This window comes from Rhinopithecus bieti, unplaced genomic scaffold, assembly GCF_001698545.2.
Source record: "Rhinopithecus bieti isolate Rb0 unplaced genomic scaffold, ASM169854v2 scaffold_12891, whole genome shotgun sequence".
In the NCBI taxonomy this organism is placed as follows: domain Eukaryota; kingdom Metazoa; phylum Chordata; class Mammalia; order Primates; family Cercopithecidae; genus Rhinopithecus; species Rhinopithecus bieti.
The window spans coordinates 262,307-288,543 of NW_016807322.1; the positions used below are offsets into that span (position 1 = coordinate 262,307).

At 37.0% G+C, this 26,237-nt stretch overlaps 1 protein-coding gene and 1 long non-coding RNA gene across 3 annotated transcripts in view; one reads left to right on the forward strand and one right to left on the reverse strand.

Annotated features, from left to right (window-relative positions):
* The window catches only part of FGF10 (fibroblast growth factor 10), an 88,934-nt gene extending 86,753 nt beyond the window's left edge, over window positions 1–2,181 (reverse strand). The window contains exons 1-2 of one of the 2 annotated variants that reach the window (XM_017881333.1): window positions 1,836–2,134; window positions 1,048–1,744 (exon numbers count right to left, since the gene is read on the reverse strand). In XM_017881333.1, the coding sequence (XP_017736822.1) occupies window positions 1,048–1,372 (325 nt within the window). In that variant the 5' untranslated portion in view covers window positions 1,373–1,744; window positions 1,836–2,134. Of the gene's footprint in view, window positions 1–1,047 lie in introns of both variants that reach the window. The other variant, XM_017881332.1, reaches the window with a different exon arrangement.
* LOC108535340 (uncharacterized) overlaps window positions 1,422–26,237 on the forward strand; it is a 28,101-nt gene continuing 3,285 nt past the window's right edge. The window contains exons 1-2 of the long non-coding RNA XR_001887209.1: window positions 1,422–1,603; window positions 7,945–8,057. This is a non-coding gene — a long non-coding RNA (uncharacterized LOC108535340). The remainder of the gene's footprint in view (window positions 1,604–7,944; window positions 8,058–26,237) is intronic.

The window sequence follows — 26,237 nt, forward strand, 5'->3', positions numbered from 1 at the left end:
CACCCCTGCAAGAAAGAAATAAGGGAAAGAGAGAAAGAAGGAAAGAGAGAGGGAAAAGGCAAGAACAAAATCTAGGGATCCCAGGCATAATTTACACTGAGGAGAAAACGTCACACTGTAGGATAAACTATAGCCATGGAAACAGACTTATGACTTTTACTTTGAAAATAAAAGAATGACAATGAAATTTGTGTGAGGTCTGTGTGAATCCAGCCCCAGATGTTTACAATGCTGTAGTAGTATGGCTCTGCAATATGAGAGGTTTCAGAAGAAACAGTACAACAGGACACCACGAAGCAGTGCATACGCTATTGACAATGCAGGCATGAGCATCATGTTACCAAGAGAGAAGGCAGGCAGAAGACAAATAGCAGCGGTGGTGCCTGAAAAGCTAACTTCATGGACTGCAATCACTCAAACTAACATAAGGGACGCAAAACAAAACAAAACAAAAATCAAAACCAGAAAATGTTTTCCCTCATATCTAGAGGTGCTGGGGTAAGGGAATGGGGTGGGGAGAGAGTGGAATTGATTTTCTTTCTGAAATAAAGTTCCCACAAAGCCCCTATAATTGACAGCGGATGATTATTTTCAGCTTGAGGAGCCTGTCCCAAACTCTTAACAAGATTTCCAGGGAAAAGAAACAAAATGTGTTTACTTGAGCCATTTCCAGAAGGAAAGAAAAAGAGCTCTTTGGAGGAGGTAGGAAGGGCGGTGGAGAGAGAAAAGGGGCATCTTTGCACTGCAACAACTCTCTTGAGCGCCCTGCGTGGTCCGGCGAGTGACAGGCTGGAGGGAAGGAGTGGATGGGGCGGCAAGGGGTGGGGGATGTGGAGGGAGCGCGCTTAGGGGAGGGGATGCGGCAGCACAATGTATACATGGGGCGGGGGGGCGGGTGGTGAATTAGTGTGAAAGTATTCCACTTAATCATTTTACAGGGGTTGGGGACGTAAATATTTAGCTGGCCACATCTGGAAGAGATTTTTCCCCCCCGTGTGGGCTGGGGGTGGATAATTGGAAGGAGGGGAGCACGCATTTGTTACTTACTGTACGGGCAGTTCTCCTTCTTGGTCCCGCTGACCTTCCCGTTCTTTTCAATCTTGAGAAAGTACTTGGTGAAAGAGAATAGCTTTCTCCAGCGGACATCTCCTTGAAGGTGATTGTAGCTCCGCACATGCCTTCCCGCGCTGGAAGGAGAGGAGAAGGAGGAGGAAGAAGAATTGGTGGTCTCTGGTGACACCATGTCCTGACCAAGGGCTTGGCAGGTGACAGGGACGGAAGATACCAAGAACAGCAACAAAAAGCAGCAGCAGCAGCAGCCGGGCAGGTGGGGAAAGGCTGAGGCACAATGTGTCAGTATCCATTTCCACATTGTACTGAAACTCTCGGGACTGGAAATTGTCTCATCAGAAGGAACATACTGGAAGGGTAAGACCTGGTGCAAGGCAAGGAGAGAGTTCGAGGTGGTGGCTGCTGGTTAGCTCCCTCCGGGCGCGGATCTGGCCAGAAGTGAATGCACTAACATCCATAACTCCTCGGAAAAGCCGGTTGCCTCCCCTCGCTCCTTTCTGGGATCCGCTGCCTGCGCCTCTGGAGCCTCCGGGTGAATGGTGGACGTGGGTGGCCGCAGAAGCAGGAGCTGGTGGTGGCGGTGGTGGTGTTGGTCACAGCGCTCTTCGCTCCCCCAGGAGTTACTTTGTTCTCTTCTTTGCTCCTTTCTTCACCATGTTAGATGCCAAAAGGTCTGAAAAACAGATGACAGCACGGTGAACAAAACCCAAGGGAGGTGGGGTGGGGAATAGGGGGAGATATTTGCGCCCCTCTGCGGTTGGCACCTTCTGGCCTCTCTCTGCGGAGCCCCAGCCTGCGAGCCGCTTCTACAAGTGTATCCCTTTGGAGTTGTCAGAACTGCAGGCAGCTACCCAGTCGCCGTTGTTTTCTTCCCTCTCTTCCTTTCTGTTTTTAGTGGTGCCTGCCGATTTGAAGGCTGCCGAAAGCCACTTTTGTTTTGGGGACGGCAGCTGATGTTTTGTATGGCCCTATCCCCCACCCCCTTCCTTTGGAAAGTCCGCTTGTAAACAGGTTGAAACCTGGAGTCTAAATGTCAGTGATTCTAAGCCAGAGGTGGGCTCTGCCTCTGCTGGTCAAACCTCATTTGCAGGGGTGGAGAAGAAGGGGGAGGGGGTCAACAGGCGGTGGGACATCTGAAACCCTACGCTGCTGGGAACGCCAGGGAGAGGGAGGGTGAAAGGGGCAGAGAAGGGGGTGGGGGAGCAGGGGAGCGAGGAGAGAGCGCGATGCCTTTGCATCGAGCTTGGGGGCTGCCAGGTCCCTTCCTCGCCGCTGCTGTTGCGGCCGCAGCCGCCGCCGGCGCCTCTAGCTCTGGCAAATTCGTTGCTAAAGCGTCCTGCTCTCAGCGCGGGCCACGGCGCTGACGGTATCTTCCAGCTTTCCGAATTTTGCTATCTTCCAGCCTGAACTAATCCCTTCTGGGGAGCCCCTTTCTCACTTGTTTTCCAGCGTAGGATCTCCTCCCCCCACCCCCATTTCTTTTGGCAGTGAAGTACTTGAGAGCCACCTGGAGCCTGGTGCTTGGCTGACTTTTTCCTCCTTCTCACTCCCAGAAGAGGAGAGGGCTGGGAGAAAGCAGAAGATGCTGAGGATTTTAAACCCTCCAGAGCAGCAGATTATAAACTGATCGGAGCGAGCACAGAGAAGGAAGACATAATTAGGGTCCTTTCCTCCTCTGCTGCCAGCTTCCAAGGAGGTCTCCTCTTTAATGAATCACTGATTTCTCGCTTCCGTTGCTGAAGTAAAAAGTTCACACTTTGGCCCTTTCTGCCTTTTAAGCTCAGGGAGATTTATCGTCACCCTTAAAAGTTGCCTGTCTCTTGGCGCAAATGAAATCAGGGACCCAAATAACCGATTTCTAATTGCTAACTTGAGCCCTTCACTGAATCACGCTTGCACTTCAAAGCAAAAGCACTTTATGGCGATCGCAAAGATTTTACCATACAATTTGGCTGAATACCCTGCTGTCTGTTTTCTTTTCTATGCAATTTCCTTTGCACTTAGTCAGAAAGTGGAGGTTTTTTATTTTTTTATTTTTTTAATTTTATCTATCTTCACATTTCGTGTTTAAAGGGCTCTGTTTCACAATATCACTGCTCTAGGAGTCTTCCTCTCCTTTTCACACTCTTTAACGCCACTCCAACTCCCCCCTTGCTCGAAGAAACTAGCTCACAGCCCAGGTATTGACAGAACTAAGTCGAAGGCTAGGAAGCCTTTGCCAAGAGTAAAGAGGCACAAAAAAGGAAATACTGTGATAATCCATTCCAATCTGAATAAGAAATAACTCCTAGAGGACCACTTCTTTAAGAATGACTCTAAACTAGGGAACATTTAACTAGAAGGAATGCCTAAACATGTACTGGAATGAAGTATCTGTGTCACATAGTACAGTTAGACATTTGTATTTTGTTGAAGCCCATGAAATTGCCAACATTTTAAAGTTTTGTACCTACAAAAATGGTAATTTCATATGTTTCAAACTAAAATTAGGCTGCCAGTGTAAGATAGAGAAACACTTCAAGGTGAACTGGGAGTTTAACAACAACAACTGTAATTTGGAGGGAACTAATTAGAAGAGCCTGTGTTCACACAAGCCAGGATCCCTATAATGTGTGTTTGACCTCCATGTTGGTCGTGAACCAGAGAAATGCAAACAAATAAAAAAATAGCTCTAGAGATGAGCATTAGGAATGATTGCTCAATTAAGTATTTAATGACTTGAAAAATGAGTTTACATGAATGTTCTTATATTTTTCTGTGCATTCAAATCCTTTGAAATAGAATCATTTAATACTAGAATCAGGATTTTACTTGCATTAGTTATAACTCATGCGGTGCTTATTTAGAAGAGTTCAATAATGTGGTGGACATTACAATAGGGTTCTTAAGTTTAATATAATTAGTTGTAATTTCTGTAGATATTAATTGGAAAGTTAAGCAAATAAACAGCATCCATCAAACAAGTATTTTTCTTTAGGATACTGAAAAATTAACCAACAGTGCTAATTTCAATGTTTTAGTTCACAGTTTTATACTTGAGAGGACAAATGCCTGAAAGACAGTGTAGTGTTTCCCGTGGATTTGCATTTCAGCCCAATGTTCCAGAAGAATCCAAATGTTTGAATTTACAACTAATTAAAACTACATTTTTTAAAAATTATGTTTGGTGAAACCAAACAATAAATATTCTGCTGTGAAAAGTTACAAAACACAGGAAGTTATTATTTTGGGGTTTCTCTACAATAGGAACCAACACTATTGATGCCACCTTGGGGTTTAAAAATTTTTGTTAAACTCACCCTAGACATGTGCCCCTTCAATCCAAAGCGAGTCTCTCTTTCTCCCTCTCTCACACACACAATCTACCAACTTTATGTTCCAGTAGAAGAAGCTATTCAGATCTTTTAGCTAGGAGTTTCTCTTTTTTTCTGTCTAAAATGAGGGAAAAGATGTCTTTAAACTTTCATATTAAAATCTGGTTGCAGCAGGTGCAGTGTTTGAAAGTTCTAGAGCCCCTTCGCCACTCTTCTGTACAGCGTGATGACAAGAGGGCATTTACAAAACAGCCCAAAGGAAAAGCTGACATAGCTTTTTAGATTATATCTCATTCTTCTTTTTCTTTTCTGTACAGCCTTTCTTTTAAAGCACAGTTGAATCCCTAAATACCCCACTACTTTGCATTGTTAGGTCACCTCTTAGGTTAGCCCGAGAAAGCCTGAGAAAAGTTCCACAGGAAAGATGCACTATTTAACGGAATTCAATCTCTCCCAATAGATTTGAATCGCTAACATAAATGTATGAATGTAGATTATATCTCTGTAATGAGGCCTGAATCATTCTCAGTTACTTCAAAGGACTGAAATTCTACCTTCCTTTTTTAGCTGCAATAATCAGGTCTTAATGGGTTCCTTTATTAATTGTTTCTTTGCTAGGATTGAAAAGGACAGTACAAGCTTCAGATTAGAGTGGTACCTACTAATTCTCAAAGGCTGTTTTTCTCTTTTATCCAACCTCAGGAAGGCATACTTTATTTCTATGCCCTAAACATATCTACTACTATTAGGCTAGCTCTGTATTGACAGAAATAGATGCAGCCTTTTGTTACATGTGATGTCTTGAGAAATGATTGAGGCTTTTTAAAATGAGACCATGGCTGCAGCCATTGAAGAATCCTAAAACCTGGCTCTTCAACCTCAGAGAAGCAATCAGTGTACGTACTAGCAGATCCTTCAGTAGTAGCTATTCTATTTTAGCAGTTTACATTTTACATATGTATTGCCTGGATTCTTTATGTTGCTCAGCACTGCCTGTGGTTCAGTTATAAGATGTGTGCCCTATTATGAATGACGTTATTGGCAGTGTCAGTACGCTGCTTCAAATAATGCTAAGTCAGGTCAAAAGTCAGCCAGGTTGTTCAAAAATTCAGACATGTGGAGGCCTAATTTTTTCAGCCTGTGGTGCAGGCCTTCTGAGTATGTGTCGCAGCCCATTTTTCCCTCCTGGACACAGATCATGCCAGTTTTAAGGCATTGTTAGGACTTGTGCACTTCCCAGGCTGCAGCTAGAAATGATGCTCATAATCACTCACATTTGGGTGAATGAAGGAGTGATACCTTATTGTTTTTAAACGAGGAGCTTCAATTGAACAGAAAAGCAGTGTTATCCCACAGATAGTAGCATGCAGTGCTTCAGAGCCAGTGGGAATCTTAGCTATAACTGAATCCAACACATGCATTTTATAGATGAATAAGGTGATTCCCAGGTCACTCCATGGTAGACCAGAATTTGGAACTCCTGTGATGGACCTTAGGCTACTACCCTAATTTTTGCAACGTCTGTCCTGTTTATGTTCTTTTTCTTCCTTCCTACTCCCCTTCTTACCATTGACCACTCATTATTCTAATGTCTAAGATGGCAGAGTAGAAATGATAAAAAGGGTTAGGGATTTAGTTATGGAAAATCAATTACATCTTTGCTGCAATAGATAAACCAGGGAAAAGTAATAAAGTAGTGTTGAATTATTAAATAACAGCTGGTTAGCCAAAATAAATATTGATATATGCTTGGCAAAGGGGGATATTTTATCAACGCTTCCGAGATGAACACAATAAAAAATCAATGAATACCCCATATTTTCAGGAAAGCCAATTTTTTAAATAGAATCTGAATTTATAAGTTCACCTCTAGAAAACTGATGAGACTTTCTAGAAAAGTAGATTTATAATTTGATCTGGGTTTCTGTGTTCTAATATTAATTTCCCATAAAGTATTGTGATATTTCAAAGCATAGGTTGCTTAAACAATTTTTTTTCAAAGTTTGAAACCAAGGTTAATTTTCTGTTCCCTCACTTTCAAACAGACTTAATGATCTGTTATTAGGAAGGAAATATGGCCAAGATGATAAAAATGATCTTTTGAAACAAAAAAAGAATTCTGTATAAGATTGTTTAAAACATACAATAAATCACCACAAATTCCTGGAACTGAACTTTGCATCTTGGCAGTAAACACAACAAACATATTTTCACAAAGCTGCTGTTTGTCCCCTCCCAGCTGATGGTAAACAGAACCTTCCCTTGACAAAGCTGTGAAGTCTTTGAAGAGTTTTGTTTGTTTTCTGTGTTCCCAGCTGTCCTTTTGTGGATCTGTGCCTCCTTCTACTTCAGGCCCTCTAGGCATCTTAGTCCTATTACCTATGGCAAAATTGTAAACATTCTGATATTAGTCATTCATGTTTGTGAATTAATTGGCAGATTATAATATTTTCTTTAAAGTTGTGATGTTGTGCCAACAGACATTTAACTGGTTTTTATTCAATTAATGTTTATTGAGTGCTTACTATATGCTAGGTAAGCATTGTGAATGGTGCAAGGTTTTTTCCAATAAATATGGCAGAGAAACTTACCCCATAAAGAACGTGCATACATGATTAAATACATGAATTTAGGCAGTTTATCATTAATGATGGGCAAAATATGGTTATCTTAGGACTCAGAAACCAGGTATTGGAAAGAGAGATATTGAAAAAGAAAGAAGAACCCCTGAAAATTATTTTTGATTTTCCTTTTCTCTACAAGAGCTAAGGGAAAATGTGACCTCTATTTATGGCTTCATGAACGATTAAGACTTGATTTTTCCCTGTTTTATGTCCCTGGCACAATCCTTTTTTCTAGATTTTTCTTACTGTGTGGAGATTTTGGTTGCATCCTTTGTGTCAACCCAACCTGACCTCCTTTCCTTTACTCCTGCTCCCAGACTCCTAGAAGCATATTTCTTGCTTTCTAGCTTATTGTTTTAATTACTTCCCAATAAAATTTCCCTAATCCTTTTGCTGTCCTCTGTGCCTCTTATTATGAAACATAATTTGACCTGATATCTGTTCTATTTGAAAAATTTTGCCTCTGTTAAGCAAATTTTGACAAAAAGAAAGTATTTTCTATGAATTAGTATTAGCAGAAAATGTATTGTGTTGGGGGCAATGCAATATTTGCTATACTGGATTTCCTTCGATTGGCCCCCAGATCCATTCTTTCCCCTTCTCTGCTCAGCTCTGTGCTGACATTTGTGAATCACCAGTCCTTTTTAAATAGAAGACTTGGAGTTTGTTTTGTCAATGGGAGAATGGAGTCCTTAGATCAGCACACAGAAGGTGAGAGAACTCTGGATATTTCCTCCACTCCTCTTTCATGTTTCAGTGACACATTTCTGGCAGTGGCTGCATCCCTTCTTACTGGGTGACCCCTCCTCCAGGACTCTGGCTATCACTGACATCCCTAAAATAATACTTCCTCTCCATCTTCTTTAAGCTCAAGAACTGGCAGCAGTTCCTGTCTATTACTTGCCTATCATCATTATCCCTTGTTTCTTTCACAGTGCCTACACTTTTGTAACTGGTTACTTCATTAAAGCCTCTTCACTTAAATCAGCTGGAAAGAATTCTGTCCTAGTCAGGACACTTACTTCAAACGGTAGTACATACCATCACAGTAAGTAACCAGTTCATAAAATGTGTTTTTTTTGGATATCTAAGATAACAGGGAAGTGCAACTTACTACAAAGCAGGTTGTGAAGCATCTGATGCTTGTGTGATAATGTACAGGATTCCTTGAACCATACAAAAGGTAATGCTGCATGACATTTGCCCTCTAGAAATTTATAATCTAATATTGAATTTTGATTGATAATTGCAGAGTTTTTTATATAATTGCAGAGATTTTGAGGTCTAAAGTCAATGAGTAATTTATTTTGATTGCTGATTGTTCAATAAAATACATTATATAAATGACTTCAGAAAAGGAATCCAACCAAGTAGAAATTATGTTCATAAATGACATACATTTATGGAAAACTGTAAAGTTCTAAATTAAAATCAGCTTTTTTCTTTTTAGTTTGAATATTTCCTAATATTAATCTTTACTAATCTTTAAAACATTAATGTTTTATAAGGAAACATGTTATACTGATGTTTGTTAATAGTCTGGTGTATAAAAGAATGAGGGAAATTAATATTATTTTCTAGCCCACTGAGAGGTATTGTTTGAACATTTTCTTTTCAACTAAAGACAGATCTTTAAAAATGAAGAAATATGCAGCCCTCAATGGTACAGCTAGGTGCTAAATCTAGGTAGAGCACCAAAAACCCCAAAATGAAATACATAGGCAGATAATTTTGTGTATTGCTCACTATCTAGACAGTTTCACAAATTTCATAAACAAATGACTTCTTATAGAAATCAATATAGGCTAGAGTCTACGAAGCCCAGATCAGGGCTTAGTCTTTCATCCTCTAATCATATAACCCTGACAAATTATAGAATTTTATACCTTTATAACTGGAAAATACTTTAACCCTCTTAGTTCTACTGCCCTTACTGTACAGGTGAAAAAAAAAAAGAGATCTGGGAACATGAAGTGAGCTGCCTAGAATGACAGGGCCGATAGTGACAAGCTGCTTCCTGTGCACTAAACTAGTGAATGGCAAGACTTCAACCTTACATACTTACCGATATAATGTACTTCCAAGAATAACAGTGGCCCCTTCTGAGGCTGTGGGGCAAGACGGGAGAGAGGGAACATTTCAGAATCTGTGCGGCATTTGGCACTTGATGCTTGGAAAATTCTCATGGTGTACTGCAATGTTTGCCTTTGGAAGATTCTGTCCTTGTGGTTGAAAACATTCTGGACTATCCCTAAATTAGGACAGCATTTTGATATATCTCTTGAATCTTAGCTAGGGGTGAAGGAGACTGCTTTCAGGTTAATGGTTCAACAGTAGGCCCTTTTCAAATTCATTTCTCCTTAAAAATCTATAATGTCTCCTTCTTTCCTGTATGTTAAGTCTAAATTCTGGCTTTCATATTCTTATTGTAGTGATATGGTTTGGCTGTGTCCCCACTGAAATCTCATCTTGAATTCTCACATGTGAGAGGGACCCAGTGGGAGGTAATTGAATCATGGGGGCAAGTCTTTCCTGTGCTGTTCTCGTGATCGTGATAAGTCTCACAAGATCTGATAGTCTTAAAAAGAGGAATTTCCCTGCACAGACTCTCTTTCTTTGCCTGCCGCCATCCATGTGAGATGTGACTTGCTCCTCCTTGCCCTCTGCCATGAGTCTGAGGGCCTCCCCAGCCATGTGAAACTATAAGTCCTATTGAACCTCTTTCTTCTGTAAATTGCCCAGTCTAGGTTATGTCTTTATCAGCAGCATGAAGACAGACTAATACCTTCAGTTATCAGCAAAAGTTTGGCTATTTTAATTTGATACTTTAATTCTATTGGCAGAGGGAGAAATAACTCAGAAATATTTCTTTGGCCAACTTGTGAGAAAGAAACATTCTTTTGCTTTACACCACTGAAACCATGTTCATTTGTGGGTGAATTAAGGTAGAGTCTTCCTACCTTATAGCACTAGATAGTAATGCTTATTTACTTAGCTGGTATATTTTCAGTGTTTTGCCTATACTTGCTGTTTTATATCTTTGTTTCCTAAAAATAGGAACATATATATAAATATATAATTTCCTACAATATATATGAGAAATATTTTAATCATTTATTTTCTACAATTTGAAACTTAGTTGTGGGAAATCACCCAACTCATTCCTGTCATCTTATGAACACACACACACACCCCTTCAAGGACCTCTTATTAGACATCTAGTCTTGTTTTGAATTTGAAAAATAAAGCTTGTCAGATCATTAGGAATAGATTGAAAAAATAATAAAATGCTTAAAAACTTACATATACAATTTTGGCACAGTTCAATATCTATAACAGATAAATGTTATTTATATTAATTATTGCTGGATTCTGTTTTACAGCTCAGCTTCTAGACTGACAGAAATAATGCTAGTGAAAGAATAGCATAGTAGAACAATAAAAGTAATCCATTGTAACTGGAAGGCAATTATGAGCATTTGATTCATCAAAGAAATTTAAGTGTTGTATGATTAGATGTGTAAGTTATTTGCCCTCCAGTCTGACAAGATAGGGGAAAATGTAGAAAGGAACATGGACTTTAGATACATAAGTCCACATCCAGGCAAGTGAAGTAACTTGCCCAAGTGGCAAAGCCAGCATTTATTTCCATTTTCTGACACAATCCTCTGCCTAGAAAAGCCCTGGGCACCCAGATTCAGTACTTTGAATCTCAGAAATGCCAGTTGGCAAAGTCTGGGGGACTCCATGTTGAGAGAACCTAAGGAATAGGGACAGTGGTACTTCACATTATGTCTTTTTGTATTTTTCTCTTTCAGGTGCCTGATTTTATTTTTTATTCTAGAAAATTCTTGGTTCTGAAGGTATACTTAAATGAAAGCAATTTCTCTGTTTCATTCCCAAATGTAGAGGTTTGTTCTGCAGAACCACCTGCTCTGTTTGGTTATTGATACTATAACAGTAGCAGTAAAAAGAGCCCTTGTCCTTGACTTGGGACTCTGCTCTGTGTCAAGTTAACCCTTCTTCTTTCTTTTGGGAGCAGAGACCTAACTTCTGGGCTACTTTTCCACCAAGATAAAAAAAAAATAATGATCATTTTGCCTAGAAACTAAGGCTGGATAGTTCACATACATTCTACATAATTAGTGGAGTAAAAAACTTTTCAAGCTAGTTGAGGATGTTCCCTGAGAGCATCTGAAGCTTACTTTAGTGAAGATTCTTAAAATGACATCAAGGGGACTATGAAGAAAAAAAAATCCCTATTTACTCATTGCTTAAGAGTTAGAATTTAGCTGACAAACTCTGCTGCCATTCTCACCCCTGTTTTGGTATTTTGAGTGTGTCGGTTGAATTTTAGCTACTGAATTTTTAAAATAAGTAAAACTTTAAAGTAGTAAAATGAGTCTTAACCTAAAGACAGGATCTCCTATTATCAAAGTCCAAGATGAAATTGTTTCTTAGGTTAAAAAAATTATAACTAAGCAAAGCCAGGGAAAAAAGTGACTAGTTTATCTTTTGGTAAATAAGCAAGGGAAATGAAACACAAACAGCAAGGAAACCACATTTTTGGTAAAGTTAGAAACCTCAGCTTCAGAGTTTTCTTTTTTTTAAATAAACCAACTTTTAGATTTAACAACATAAAGTATAATTTGTTTTGGTACTTAGGAACATTTTATTGATAAACGGTATCCTTTTAGGCCTACTGAAAATACACAGTTGTACCCACATGACAGCATATAAAGGTTTTATGAAGAAATTAAATACTATATAAAGTTTGGGGAGCCAATTTCATTTTCATCATTTTTCTGTCTCAAAACTATTTGCTTCTGTCATTTGGAGGAAAGCTTGTCTCCTGGTTGAATTGTCTTTCTTACAAAATGAATTTTTCAAAGCTACCCAACTGAGGAAGGGTGAATGACCATTAGGAAAAATTAAACATTTATAGATGATGTGATGTTGGTGGAAAGGAAAGAGAAAGCTGTGTACCCCAATTTCCATTAGGAAAGAGCAGAAGCTGGAAACAGAACATTACGTTAAGAGAGGAGGAGGGGAAGGTGGAATGTTTTGTCATAGCGCTGCTCCCTACAAGGGACTAGTGAAGGGAGGGGTGCAGAGAGCCCTCCTGCGGCATGCAAATGGAAGGGACTTTGATCCAGATCTCTGCTTTTGGTCAAAGCATCTCAAGACTAACAGCCAGGGCCCAATCACTTCCCTCTGTGGTGGAGACAAGTGGATGAGGCACTGTCCTCAATTTCAGGAGTGTGTGAGGTTCCTGTAAAGAAATTACACATGCACACGTATGTTTATTGCAGCACTATTCACAATAGCAAAGACTTGGAATCAACCCAAATGTCCATCTGTGACAGACTGGATTAAGAAAATGTGGCACATATACACCATGGAATACTATGCAGCCATAAAAAAGGATGAGTTTGCGTCCTTTGTAGGGACATGGATGCAGCTGGAAACCATCATTCTTAGCAAAACTATTACAAATAACAGAAACCAAACACCGCATGTTCTCACTCATAGGTGGGCGAAACTGAACAATGAGATCACTATGGAACTCGGGGAAGGGAACATCACACACCGGGGCCTATCATGGGAGTGGCGCGAGGGGGAGGGATTGCATTGGGAAGTATATACATGACTATAAATGATGAATGGATGGTGCTGGACGAGTTTGGATGGGTGCCAGCACACCAACATGGCACAAAACTATAACCCATATGTAACAAACCTGCCACGTTATGCACATGTACCCTAGAATTAAAGTATAAAAAAAAAAAAAAAAAGAAAGAAATAACTAGTAGTAACTCATTTGCTCTTGTCTTTTAAACATTACTAATGGCAATTTGGGGATAAATAATGCATTGGAAGGATATTAACTCTACAACTGATTGAATAGGTATATTGAATAACGCATACTTAGTTGAAATATGAATTATATGAACATGGACTGTCTTATGGATCTGATGCATCTGGAGAGTTTATGCCAGCAAAAATCATGCCCACTTTAATGCTCATATACTTATTTTATGGCTAATTGAATGTTAAATGTTTTCAGGCTCAAATTAAACCAAGCAGTGATGCCTGTAGTAAAATCACGGCCAAAATTCTGAAAATCACAGTATTATATCCTACTCGGCATGGTATTCATGGCTTTCACAGTTTTAAATACTTAGCATAAAACAAAAGTTTTTTTTTTAAACTTCTTAAAATTTACACCATTGATATTGTTTCATATAGCATTTCAAGTGGGAATGACAATCTATATAGAGTCTAATGAAATCTGGTCTATCATATTTAAAAAAAATTAATTTCAACTAAATGAAAAGGAGAGCACAGTATCTTTTCTACATGCAGCTTGTATTTGCTAAAGATTCATTAAGGACAAACATTACATTTCTAAAGTCTAGATAGGAATTTTTTTTTTTAATGTTTAAGACTAGGCAGCCGACGTCCTAAACTCACACATGTTGGATCCTACTGCTCAACCTTTTTATATCTAAGCTTGTAAAGTACGTAAATTATTATATCCTGAAAACTTACAACACTTTATTAATAATTTTACAATTTGCAAAAAAAAAAAAAAAAAAGAAAGAAATTGTAGGCTTACGAACCTGACAGAAGGGAGCGGGTACTTTGAGCACATTTTCCAAAAGTGACGCTATTTAAGACCCTGATATGCTTTGGCTGTGACCCCACCCAAATCTTGAATTTTACCATAATTATTACCACTGTCATGAGACTGACCTGGTGGGAGGTGATTGAATCATGAGGGCAGGTTTTTCCTATGCTGTTCTTGTAATAGTGAATTAGTCTTATGAGTTCTGATGGTTTTATAAAGGGGAGTTCCCCTGCACATGCTCTCTCTTGCCTGCCACCATGCAAGATGTGACTTTACTCCTCCTTTGCCTTCTGCCATGATTGTGAGGCCTCTCCAGCCATGTGGAACTGTAAGTCCAATAAACCTCCTTCCTTTATAAATTACTCAGTCTCAGGTATGTCTTTATAAGCAGTGTGAGAACAGATTAATACAGACCCCTTACCTAAATTAATCTCTTTTTTATAATGTTTTATTTCTAGCACTATTGTATAGATACTAAAGTTAGTACAAGTAACATGATTTTATTTGGGAATGAGTCTTCAACTAGTAGATTTTTAAATGATTTTTTGTGATAAAATGACCTAAAATACATAAAGTATGGAAGTAATATGTTTTGAATTGAACAAAATCTTGAAACAAATCAGTGTTTTCCTCAGTAGACGTGTGTGCTGTGTGCTGTTGAATATTATTCTAGATTTATTCTCCAACAAAGTGTATTTCCTGGAACTGTTTCCTATAGGAAAATATACAGTTTCTTAGCTTTCACTTAGACTTTCACATTGCTGAAGAATGTCAGGTCTATTGAGGATGAAAGGGAGATATGGAATGATGACATGATATGGAATGAGATATGGAATAATGCCTGATAACTTGTGCTTTAACAAATTATATTAATAGTATCTTCTGTCCCATAGGGAGGAAAGAATAATTCAAAATACTTGTCAGGTTTTCATAGTTTATTATATTTTCAGATGAATGAGAAAAGAGGTAAAGGGTGCTCAACCAAAAAGTTAGGAAATCTACATTGTATTTCTGGTTCTGACACTCATAATTTTGTGTCTTAGGGATAATACTTAGGCAAGGGGATAGAGACCTTTTGACTCTAAAATTTTCTAACCTATGAGACCCAGAATAATGATGTTTGTATTATACTAGCACCACTTAATGGCAATAGTAAAAACAGGTGGTCATTAACATGGAAAACCCAATCTAGTTACTCAGATATTTCATGGAATCATGGAATTTTGGAACTGAAAGTCCTGTCTAAAATCAAGCTCTGTTTTCATTTTTTTATACAATTGCACACGAAACAACTACGGTCCATAGAGGAAAAATTACTTTTCCGATATTGTCTAGTTAATTAATGACAGAATCTTTAGAAGCCCCAACTTTCTAATATTCTTTTTACAATATCAATATTTTACAGCAAAAGGTAAAATTTTGTTGTTTTTTTTTTGGAAAAAAAGATAATGAGTAATATAGTGAGAAAATGCAAATGTTGATAAAAGGGAACTCTGATTAAATTGATTTTTTAAGTCTTACGCAAGTTTCTATAAAAAGGTGTTGCATAAATGTAGGTATTTTATGATGGGAAGGGATTGGAAGTCAAACCATGATGAGATGATACTACTCTGTTTGTTTACATGTTTAATATTTGACAGTCCTTAATTGCACTGATGTTTTAGGCAGTTGGATGTTTTAGCTAAAAGGAATTAATTGCCAAGAAACTATCAAAACTGCATTAATGAACAGAAAATGATATAATTTCTAGGAATTTATCCCAAGAAAAAAGTCCTTGGCCTTCTCTTCATCTGAAAAAATGACTTAATTTTTAATATGAATCACACTCTTGAACTAACTGGATCTAATTACTGCCTATTTTGGTCCTTTCCTCTTCTAGGAATACTTCCGTAAACAGAGAAGTTTATCATTAAATAATTGCTTTTATCATCAACTAATGATATACTTTTGTGATGGTTAATTTCATGTGTCAAATTGACTAGGCCATGAAGTGCCCAGATAATTTAGTCAAACATTATTCTCAGTGTGCCTTCGAGGGTGTTTGCAGATCAGATTAATATTTAAATCAGTAGACTGAGTAAAGCAGATTGCCCCCTCTGACGTGGGTGGGCCTCATTCAATCAGTTGAAGGCCTGAATAGAATAAAAATGCTCACCACCCCCCCCCTTAAATAAGAGGGAAGTACTCCTTCCTAACTGGATAAACTGGGACGTCAACCTTTTTCTGGCCAGGCATGGTGGCTCATGCCTGTAATCCCAGTGCTTTGGGAGGCCGAGGCTGGTGGATCACTTGAGGTCAGGAGTTCAAGATCAGCCTCTCTACCCCATCTCTACTAAAAATACAAAAACTAGCCAGGTATGGTGGTGCCCACCTGTAATTCCAGCTTCTCAAGAGGCTGAGGCATGAGAATCACTTGAACCCAGGAGGCAGAGGCTGCAGTGAGCAGAGATCACAGTCACTGCACCCCAGCCTGGGTGATAAAGTGAGACTCTGAAAAAAAAAAAATTCTTGCCTTCAGACTCAAGCTGGAAAAGCAATTCTTCTTAGGTCTCAAGCCATGGCCATTCAGAATGAAACTTATGCCATCAGCTCTATGAGCTCTCAGGACTTCAAACTCTGATTGAAATGACACCATTGGTTCTCCTGGGTCTTGAGCTTTCTGACTATAGATCTTGGAACTTCTCAGCCTCCATAATCCTGTGAGCCAATATATAGCTGTATTATAAGACAATAAATAAATTTATAGCTATATATATATGAATAGGATATATATATATCCAATTCATGCTATTTCTCTGGAGAACTCTGACACAACTTTATTTGCTTTTCCCCCCCGAGAAAACTTACTGTAGACTTTTTACAAAATCTTAACCTATTCTTTTTCCATATTTTTGTCAATAATGATTATATGCTAATCTATACACCTTAGAATATTCTCCTTCCTTTTAAACTATGCTTATAGTGTCTATATCCTGAATTTTAACCAATACTGATCTCATTCATATTTAGGTGGCTTTGCAGTTAGATGGAAATAAAGCTGGTTTTCATTTTTTGAATTTCCCAATTCTATTTTTAAAAAATTGCATAGTAATTATTTTTAACAGTACCAAATTGTACAATTTTGGGGCCCATGATTCTTGTGTTAGTCTATATGAAAATTGTCTTTTGGAATTTTGCAATGCAGAGCTTTATGTAGAAGATACTGCTGGCTGCCTATCCAAGAAGTACAATCAGCTTTTTCCTTTATGACAGACTCTCTAATTTATTTGTTGAACCAACTCTCCTCCTAAAGGCCATATAACTCACTAAACCAAAAGTAGTATACCATTGTTTTTACTGGTAATTGGACTTAGGATGGACATGTGACATAGTTCTGTCATAGGGGAAGGCTTCTGGCAACCTTACTGATAAATAAAAAGAGATGTCTCTTTTATTCTGCCAGGCATTGCCATACATAGAAACAGTTCCTGGAATTATGACAGCATTTGTGACTATGAAGGGAGACGTGGAACTGGGCATAGGTCAATGCAATTAGGTATCTGAAGAACAGGGTGAAAAAGATTTTTAAAACATAAAAGAAACTCTGGGACCTATAGCACAATGGCGTCCCAAAAGAGAGAAGGCAGAGCATGTAGCACACACAAAAAAGAGAGTAAATAGTGGCCCAAATTTCTCCAGGTAGGTGAAAGATACAAATTTATAGATTTAGAAAAGTTCAGTGACTCCCAGCTTACATGATAACTGCCCCATATGTCTTAAAGAAATTGAATTTGTTTAAGAATATTTTATCACAAAAGAAAACAGGCCTAGATGGTGTACCTGATGAATCCTAAGAAACACTGATGAAGAAATAACCTAATATTATACAAAATATTTCATTAAAAGAAGACAACTTGGGCTGAGACAGGAGAATGGCGTGAACCCAGGAGGAGGAGCTCGCAGTGAGCCAAGATCGCGCCACTGCACTCCACACTGGGCTATAGACCGCGACTCCATGTGGGGAAAAAAAAAAAAAACAAAACGACAAACCAACAACAACAAAAAAAAACCCGTTGTTATGAGACTAGAGTAGGTTTAAAACAGACATTGCAAAAAAAAAAAACAAAATTAACACCAAATAGCCCCTCATAAATCTAGACCACAAAATACAAAATTAAAATATTTACAATATGGAAGTACGCAATGTAAAAGCATTTTAAATCTTGAAAAGTAGAGGTTTATTCCAAGAATGTCCATTTGTTTTTAACCATTTAGCAATAAATCATATATAAATCACCATATTATTAGAGTAAATAGGGAAAGCCGAATTTCAATAAATGGTGGAGAAAACTATTTGGGAAATCCGGCCCCCCATTTATAATACAATTTTCAGTCAAGTTAAAATATAAAGGGATTTTACTGAACCCACAATGGAATATATAAAAATTACAGGTAATTTTATAGTGGTAAAATATTTAATATTTCCCCAGATATTTGGACTAATGCAAAGATGCCAGACAGTCACCACCATTTGTTATTCAACATTGTATTGAAGGTTCCTAAATACTGAAATAATAAATTTACATTTTCTTTTTTCGTTTAATTGACCTAACAGATCATAATTGTTCAAAAATATAATGTATTGTATTCAGTCTACATCAATACTCATCTTAAACCATCCGGTCAAATAACACAAATTTAGGAACTAGATTTTCAGAGTAGATAAAAAAACAGAACCCAACTAATATGTTGTCTGAAGAAACCCTTTTATATATAAAGACACAATAAAGATTAATAGCAACAGGGATGGAGAAAGATATGTCATACTAAAATATATTTTTTAAAAAGCAGGAGTAGGCGGGCTGCGGTGGCTCACGCCGGTAATCCCAATACTTTGGAGAGGCCGCGGGGCTGGATCCACCTGGGCGGGGGTTAGAGACCAGCCTGCCAACATTGGTGAAACCCGTCTCTACTTTAAAAAATACAAAATTCGCCGGGGCTGGTGGCACGCACCTGTAATCCAGCTACTCGGAAGCTGAGGGCAGGAGGATTGCTTGAACCCGGGAAGGTGGGAGGTTGGCAGTGAGCTGAGATTGCTCCATTGCCACCCCAGCCTGTGGAGGGGAGGGGGACCGGGGGTTAGAAGAGAGAGAGAGAGAGGGGGAAAAGAAAGAAAAAAACTGGAGCAGCTATTTTAACTTCAGACAGAGAAGACTTCAGAACAAGGAAAGTTATCAGCGATAAAGACAGACATTACGTAATGATAAAGATATCAGTTCTCCAAGGTGACATAACAATCCTTAATGTATATGCACCTAACACCAGAACATCAAAATACTTGAGGCAAAAACTCATATACTTTTAAGGAAAAATAGATTAATTCATAATTATTGTTGGGGACTTTCACACCCCTCTGTCAGAAATGGACAGATTTAGGAGACAGAAAATCATTAAGTACATAGTTGAACTCAACAACACCATCAGTCAATTGGATGTAATGCACATCTGTAGACTACTTCATCCAAACACAACAAAATACAGAATCTTCTCAATCTCTGAGGGAGCATTCACCAATATTGACCATATTCTGGGCCATAAATTACATGTCCACAAATCTAAAGTAAAAATTGTACAATGTCTGCTTTCAGAATACAGTGGAATTAAATGAGAAGTTAATAACAGAAAGATAGCTGGAAAATTCCAAAATACTTAGAGATTAAACAACAGACTTCTAAATAACATCAAAAAAGAAATCTCAAGAGAATTCAAAATATATTTTGAACTAAAAAAAGTGAAAACAAAACATCAAAATTTGTAGAATGCTGTAAAACTAGTGCACAGAGAAACACTTATGACACTGAATTGCATATATTTAAAAAAGAAAGAGCTAAAATAAAGTTTCTAAGTGTCAACCTTAGAAAATCATAGTTTTAAAAAGTGCACATGAAATCCAAAGTAAGCAGAAAAAAAGAAATAATAAGAATTAGAGCATAACTCAATGAAATTGAAAGCTGGAAATTAATAGATAAAAGTCAATGAAACCAATAGCTAGTTCTATTAAAAGATCAATAGAATTGATAAAACTCTGGCAGGCTAAGAAAAGAGAGAGAAAATATAAGTGATTAGTATAAGAATGAAAGACAGAACATCATTATAGATCCCATGCATATCAAAAGGGTAATAAAAATATTATGAAAAGTTTCTCCTCACAAATTTGACAACCTGGGTAAAATGGACCAATTTCTTGCAAGACACCACCTGACAATCCTCATGCAAGAAGAAACAGATGAGTGGAATTAAGCCTATGTCTATTAAGGAAATTGAACAGATAAATAACAGCCTTCCAAAATAGAGAGCTCAGATGGGTTCATTGATGAAATCTACCACAACACTTAAGCAATAAATTATACCAATTCTCTACAATCTCTTACATAATATAGAAGCACAGGAAATTCTTCCTAGTTCATTATATGAGGTCAGCATTACCCAACCCAAACCAGATAAAGCCATTACAATGGCTGGACACGGTGACTCACAACGGTAATCCCAACACTTTGGGAGGCCGAGGCGGGTAGATAACATGAAGTCAAGAGTTCGAGACCAGCCTGGTCAACATAGTGAAACCCCCATCTCCGCTAACCTGGGAGGCAGAAGTTGCAGTAAGCTGAGATCATGCCACTGCAAGCCTGGGCAACAGAGCAAGACTCCATTTCAAAAAAACAAAAACAAAAAACAAAAAGACAATTCAAAAAAGGAAAGTACAGACCCATATCACTCAGGAACATAGAAACAAAAATCCTCAAAACATTTTCAATTAAAAAAAATGAATCCAACACAATAACCAAGTGGGATTCATCTCAGGTATTCAAGGCTGATTGACATACTAAACCAATGTAATCCATCACATCAACAGGCTCAAGAATAAAAATCACAAGATCATATCAAATTCAACACCTATTTATTAAAAAAAACTATCAGGAAATTAGAAATAGAAACTTTTTCAACTTGTTAAAGAACACACACACATACAAAAGTCCACAGTAACATAATAATTATGAGAAACTTGAAGTTTTCCCACTAAGATTAGATACTACTGCTTTTAAACATCATATTGAAAGTCCTAACTAATGCATAAAGACAAGAAAAGGAAATAAAATATATAAAACTGTCTTTGTAGATAACATGATCATTTATGTAGACAATATGAACGAAATAAACAAAAATACTCCTAAAACTAGTGAGCAATTATAGCAAGCTTGAAGGACACAAAGTTAATATAAAAAAGTCAATCATTTTTAATATACCAGCAATGAACAAGTAGAATTTGAAATTAAAACACAATTTTATTTACATTAGCACCACAAAAATGAAATACCTAGATGTAAATTTAACAAAACATGTATAAGATCTGTATGAGAAAAACTATACAACGCTAATGAAAAATAACAGATAAGAAATAAATTGAGAAAGAGCTCATGTTCATAGATAGGAATACTCAATATTGGCAAGATGGCAGTTATTTCTAACTTGATCTATATACTCAAGGCAATCCCAATAAAAATCTTAGGCAGTTAATTTGTGGATGTTCACAAACTGATTACCACGTTTATATGGAGAAGCAAAAGACCAAGAACAGCCAACAAATTATTAAAGGAGAAGAATATCAGATGACTGATATTACCAAAATTCAATACTTACTATAAAGTTACAGTAATTAAGATAGTTTGGTGTTGGTGAAACAATAGACAAATATGTAAATGAAACAGAATAGCGAGTACAGAAACAAACCCATAAAAATATATTCAACTGTACTTTGACAGAGGAGTAAAGGCAGTACAGTGGAGAAAAGATAGTCTTTCACTTGCTGGTGAGAATGGGAAATGATACAGTCACTTCGGAAGACAGTTTGGCATTTTTTTATAAAACTAAACATACCATTAGCATTCAATCCAGCAATCATGCTCATTGGTATTTACCCAAATGAATTGCAAAGTTGTGCCTCCGCATGAAAGTTTATAGCAGCTTTATTCATCATTGCCAAAACTTGGAAGCAACCAAGATATACTTCAGTCGATGAATGGATAAATAAACTATGCTACAGTCAGATGAAGAAATATTATTCAGGGCTAAAAAGAAATGAGCTATCAAGCCATGAAAAAACATGGAGGAAATTTAAATGGACATTACTAATTAAGTGAAAACAATCTGAAAGAGCTACAGTTACTATATTATTCCAACTATATGATGTTCCAGAGAAGGCAAAACTGGAAACAGTAAAAAAAATTAGTGGTTGCTGAGAGTTCAAGAGAAGGAAATGATGAATAGGCACAGGACAGAGGATTTTTAGGACAATGAAACTATCCTATACAATAATACAATGCACCTGTAATCCTAGCACTTTGAGAGGTCAAGGCGGGCGGATCATGAGGTCAGGAGATCGAGACCATCTTGGCTAACATGGTGAAACCTTGTCTCTACCAAAAATACAAAAAATTAGCCGGGCTGGGTGGCGCATGCCTGTAGTATAGTTATTCGGGAGGCTGAGGCAGGAGAATAGCTTGAAACCCAGGAGGTGGAGCTTGCAGTGAGCTGAGATTGTGCCACTGCACTCCAGCCTGGGCAACAGAACAAGGCTCTGTCTCCAAAAAAAAAAAAAGAGAGAAAAAAAAAGTACAATAGTGGTTACATGTCAATATACATTCATCCAAACCTACAGAATGTACAAGTCCAAGAGTGAGCCACTATGTAAACTATGAACTTAAGTGATAAGGATGTGTCAATATACATTCTTGCATTGTAACAAATGTACTACTCTGGTATAGTGGCGGTGGTAGTTGTGTTGAGGGGCGGTGGACAGTGTGTGTGGGAACTCTCTGTACTTTCTGCTTAATTTTGCCATGAACCTAAAACTCTTCCAATAGATAAATTTTATTAATTAAAATTCCCTGACACATACACAAAATTAACTCAAAATGGACTATGACATAAATATAAAAGCTCAAATCATCAAACTTTTCGAAAAAATGTAATTTTCATGATGTTCATGTAAGCAAAGTTTTCTTAAGTTTCAGAAACAATACCTATAACAATTGAGAAATTATACTTTATCAAGAATTAAAATATGCTTATCAAAATACACAGTTAAGAAAATGAATAGGCAAGCCGCAGGTGGGAAGAAAATTGTATACATACCGCTGGCAAAGAGGAGGTACATGGGATATACAATGATACCCTATAATTCAATAAGCAAAAGACAAATAACCCAATTAAAATGCACAAAAAATTGTACAGACATTTTACAACACAAGATATATTAAAGGACAGTAAGCATGTAAAAAAGTGTTCAGCATTATCTGGCATCAGGAAAATGTGAATTAAACCTGATGTGTGCAATTTATTTAGAAATGCATATAAAGTGAAGTGGCTGGATTGCTAAATGGGATGATGATGACATAGAGATATATGCAATAAAGCAAGCACAGTAAAATGTATATAATCAAATATAGGTGATGAGTATTAGGATGTTTATTACAAAATTTGTTCCACTAAGTCGTATGTTAAACTTTTTCCATAAGGATATCTTGGACAATATAAAGACAAGTGAATACAATAATAATTAAACAATAATAAAAATGATTTATAATTATGAATATCTAAACTGATCTAGAATGTGGAAATTATGCATTTTATTTAAAAGCAATAAGTGCTGCATAATAATAACACAGAGAAGACTAGATGGATTTGGGAGGTGCCTGCAATTTTAAATAGGGTTGTTACAGAGTCTTCACTCTGAAAATTATGCCCAAGTTCAGAATTAAAGGAGGTGAGGCAATTAAGTAAGCAGCAATTTGGAGGAAGGTTGTTATAGTTAAGGGTGACAAGTGCGAAGACCCTGAAGTGGACCATATCTAGCACATTTAAGAGAGAACACAGAGGTCAGTTAGCTGGAACAGAATGAGCAAGGTGTAGAGTAACAGGAGATCAGGTCAAAGATCTGGTAAAGAGCTGCAGGTGGACCTGTGGGTTCATGTGTGTAAAGACTTTGGTTTTTACTCTGACAGAAGCACAGAACTATTGCGACTTTTTAGGAAAATAGTGGCATCGTTGGTCTTAGGGTGAAAAGAATTACTCTGATGGCTGAGTTGAGAGTATATTGTAAAAGAACAAAGGTACAAGCAAAGAGACCATTTTGACAACTAGAGCTGTAATCCAGGAAAATGAGATAGCTGGACTAAAGGTTATAACATTAAAAGGGGTGAAATGTGATTGTATCCTGGTTACATCTTAGAGTATAATCAAACTGATTTGCTGATATGTTGTATGTTCAACATGAGAGAAAGAATAATCGAGGACAGAACCAAGATTTTTTGTCTTGAGAAAGTGGAAATATTGAGTTTGTGTAAGAGACCAAAGAAAAGGGGAGAAGTGCTGGAGTGAAATGCCTTTGAGTCGGCAAGAGAGAATGAAATATGGTGTATAGATGAAGGGATTAGATTTAGGGGAATAAACAGTTGATTTTACCATGGGTGAGAGAACATGGTATATGATATAGATGATATACATATACATACACATATACAAATTTGTCAAGTGGCAAATTTGTCTCAGGTAGCTTGTGAGAGTCTTCCCTTTTGATTGCTTCTTATGTTCTCAGTGAAATAAAAAAACTTGATCATCAACTGAATTTTATTTTTACCTTTTACATTAAAAAATGTACATACTCTTTGACCCAGACATTCCACTTCTGGGAATCTATCCTTTGGAAATAAAACACTGGCATACAAGGACATAGGTACAAAATGTATTAGTGTATCAATGTTTATAGTGACATAGAAAAAGCCTCATATTTAATATTCATCATTCACAGAGAAATAATTTTATACATTTTGGGTCATCCCTATTATTAAAATTTTTTCTCTTATTTGAAAATCCAGTAAATGTATGTGTATTTATCTGGAAGGATGGTCATGTAACATTGTTAAGTGGGCAAGGGAAAGTAAAAAGTATTGTGTGTAATGTTACTGTTTTACATGAACAAAAATAAATCTTATATACATTTCACATGTATGTATAAATATGGGTAAAGATGTTAAGAACAAACAACTAACAATTTAAAATTGGTTAGTTGAGGAAATAGAAATGGAGGATTCGTGCTTTAGATTTAGATTATTTTCTTTATCTGTACTTGCATTGCTTCAGTTATATTAGGAAACACATATTGCTTTTGAATAAATACTTATCGGAGAAAATTCATTTTTTAATAAAGACATATTCAACTTTTTTGTAAAAAATTTACCTATATACCTGATAATTTTGTGTTGGGAGTATCATTTGATATCGTTATGTTCATATTTAGATTTTGTTTAACCATTAACAGGTACAGCTGAGTTTAACTCCCACTCTATAACTCACCTGTCAAATGCTTTCTGAATGTCTCAAAGATTTTACATCACATTTTAAAAGCTTTGTTATTTCAAATTTCGAATCATATTTATGCCATATTTTCATTAATAATACATTTTATCATAATGCAATTACCATTCCAGTATACCTTATATATTTTCTCAACATTTGCCTTTCAATCTGATTCATGTTATTATGTCTTATGGTGATGCATGAATTTACACTCTGTTCAGCCATTATAAAATTATGTTACTAGGTCAACTTATCATCATCCCAGATCACTTTTATTACATTTCCTATTTGTATTTTTATTATATCTCTTGGTTTATGGGTTTATTTTGCTTATGATTGAGAAGTAAACTGATTTCCAATTTTTGTTGTAGTTGACTTAAATATTCTCTTATAACCGTTTCAGTAAAATACTATTTTCCTATAAAAGAATACTTAATCATATGATTATGTAAAATGTATTTTTAATGGAACAGAGTTTATATACTGCTATGGTCTGAATATTGGTGTCCCTCAAAATTCATATATTGGAGCTTAATACCCAATGCGATAGTAGTAAGAAGGTGAGCCTTTAGGAAGTGATTAAGGCCTGAGAGCTTCATCCTCATGAATGGGTTAGTACCCCAACTAAAAAGAGGTTTCAAGGGAACTCCCTGTGCCTCTGCTATGTAAGGACTCAGCAACAAGGCACCATCTATTAAGTAATGAGTGAGCCTTCACTAAACACCAGATTTATTGGCATCTTGATTTTGGACTTCGCAGCCTCCAGAAATGTGAGTAATACATTTCTGCTGTTTATAAGTTGCTCAGCCTAAAGTATTTTGTTTTAGCAGTCCAAAAGGAGTGAGACACATATGCAAATTAAAATCACTTGTAACACCACTACAGTTACCAATCTTCTGTCCAGCTTCCCTCTGATACCTTTTACTATTTCATGGAGCTCTGACCCTAAGTTTGCTGCCTTTTTGCTTCCAGCAACCTGTACCTATGACTGCTCAAAAGAGGACCTCCACACAGGGTAACTCTTAACTAATGAAGGTCTAGTGCAACACAAAAATATGAAAGCCAGCTCTCTTGCACTGGGGCAGAATAACTCTGACATACATCCTAGACTGCAGAGAACCCTGGTGGAATCGAGTTGCAGCTATCTAGGGCAGGAGGCTTTGCCTGAAATTGCATTCTTTTTTTTTTTTTTTTTTTTTTTTT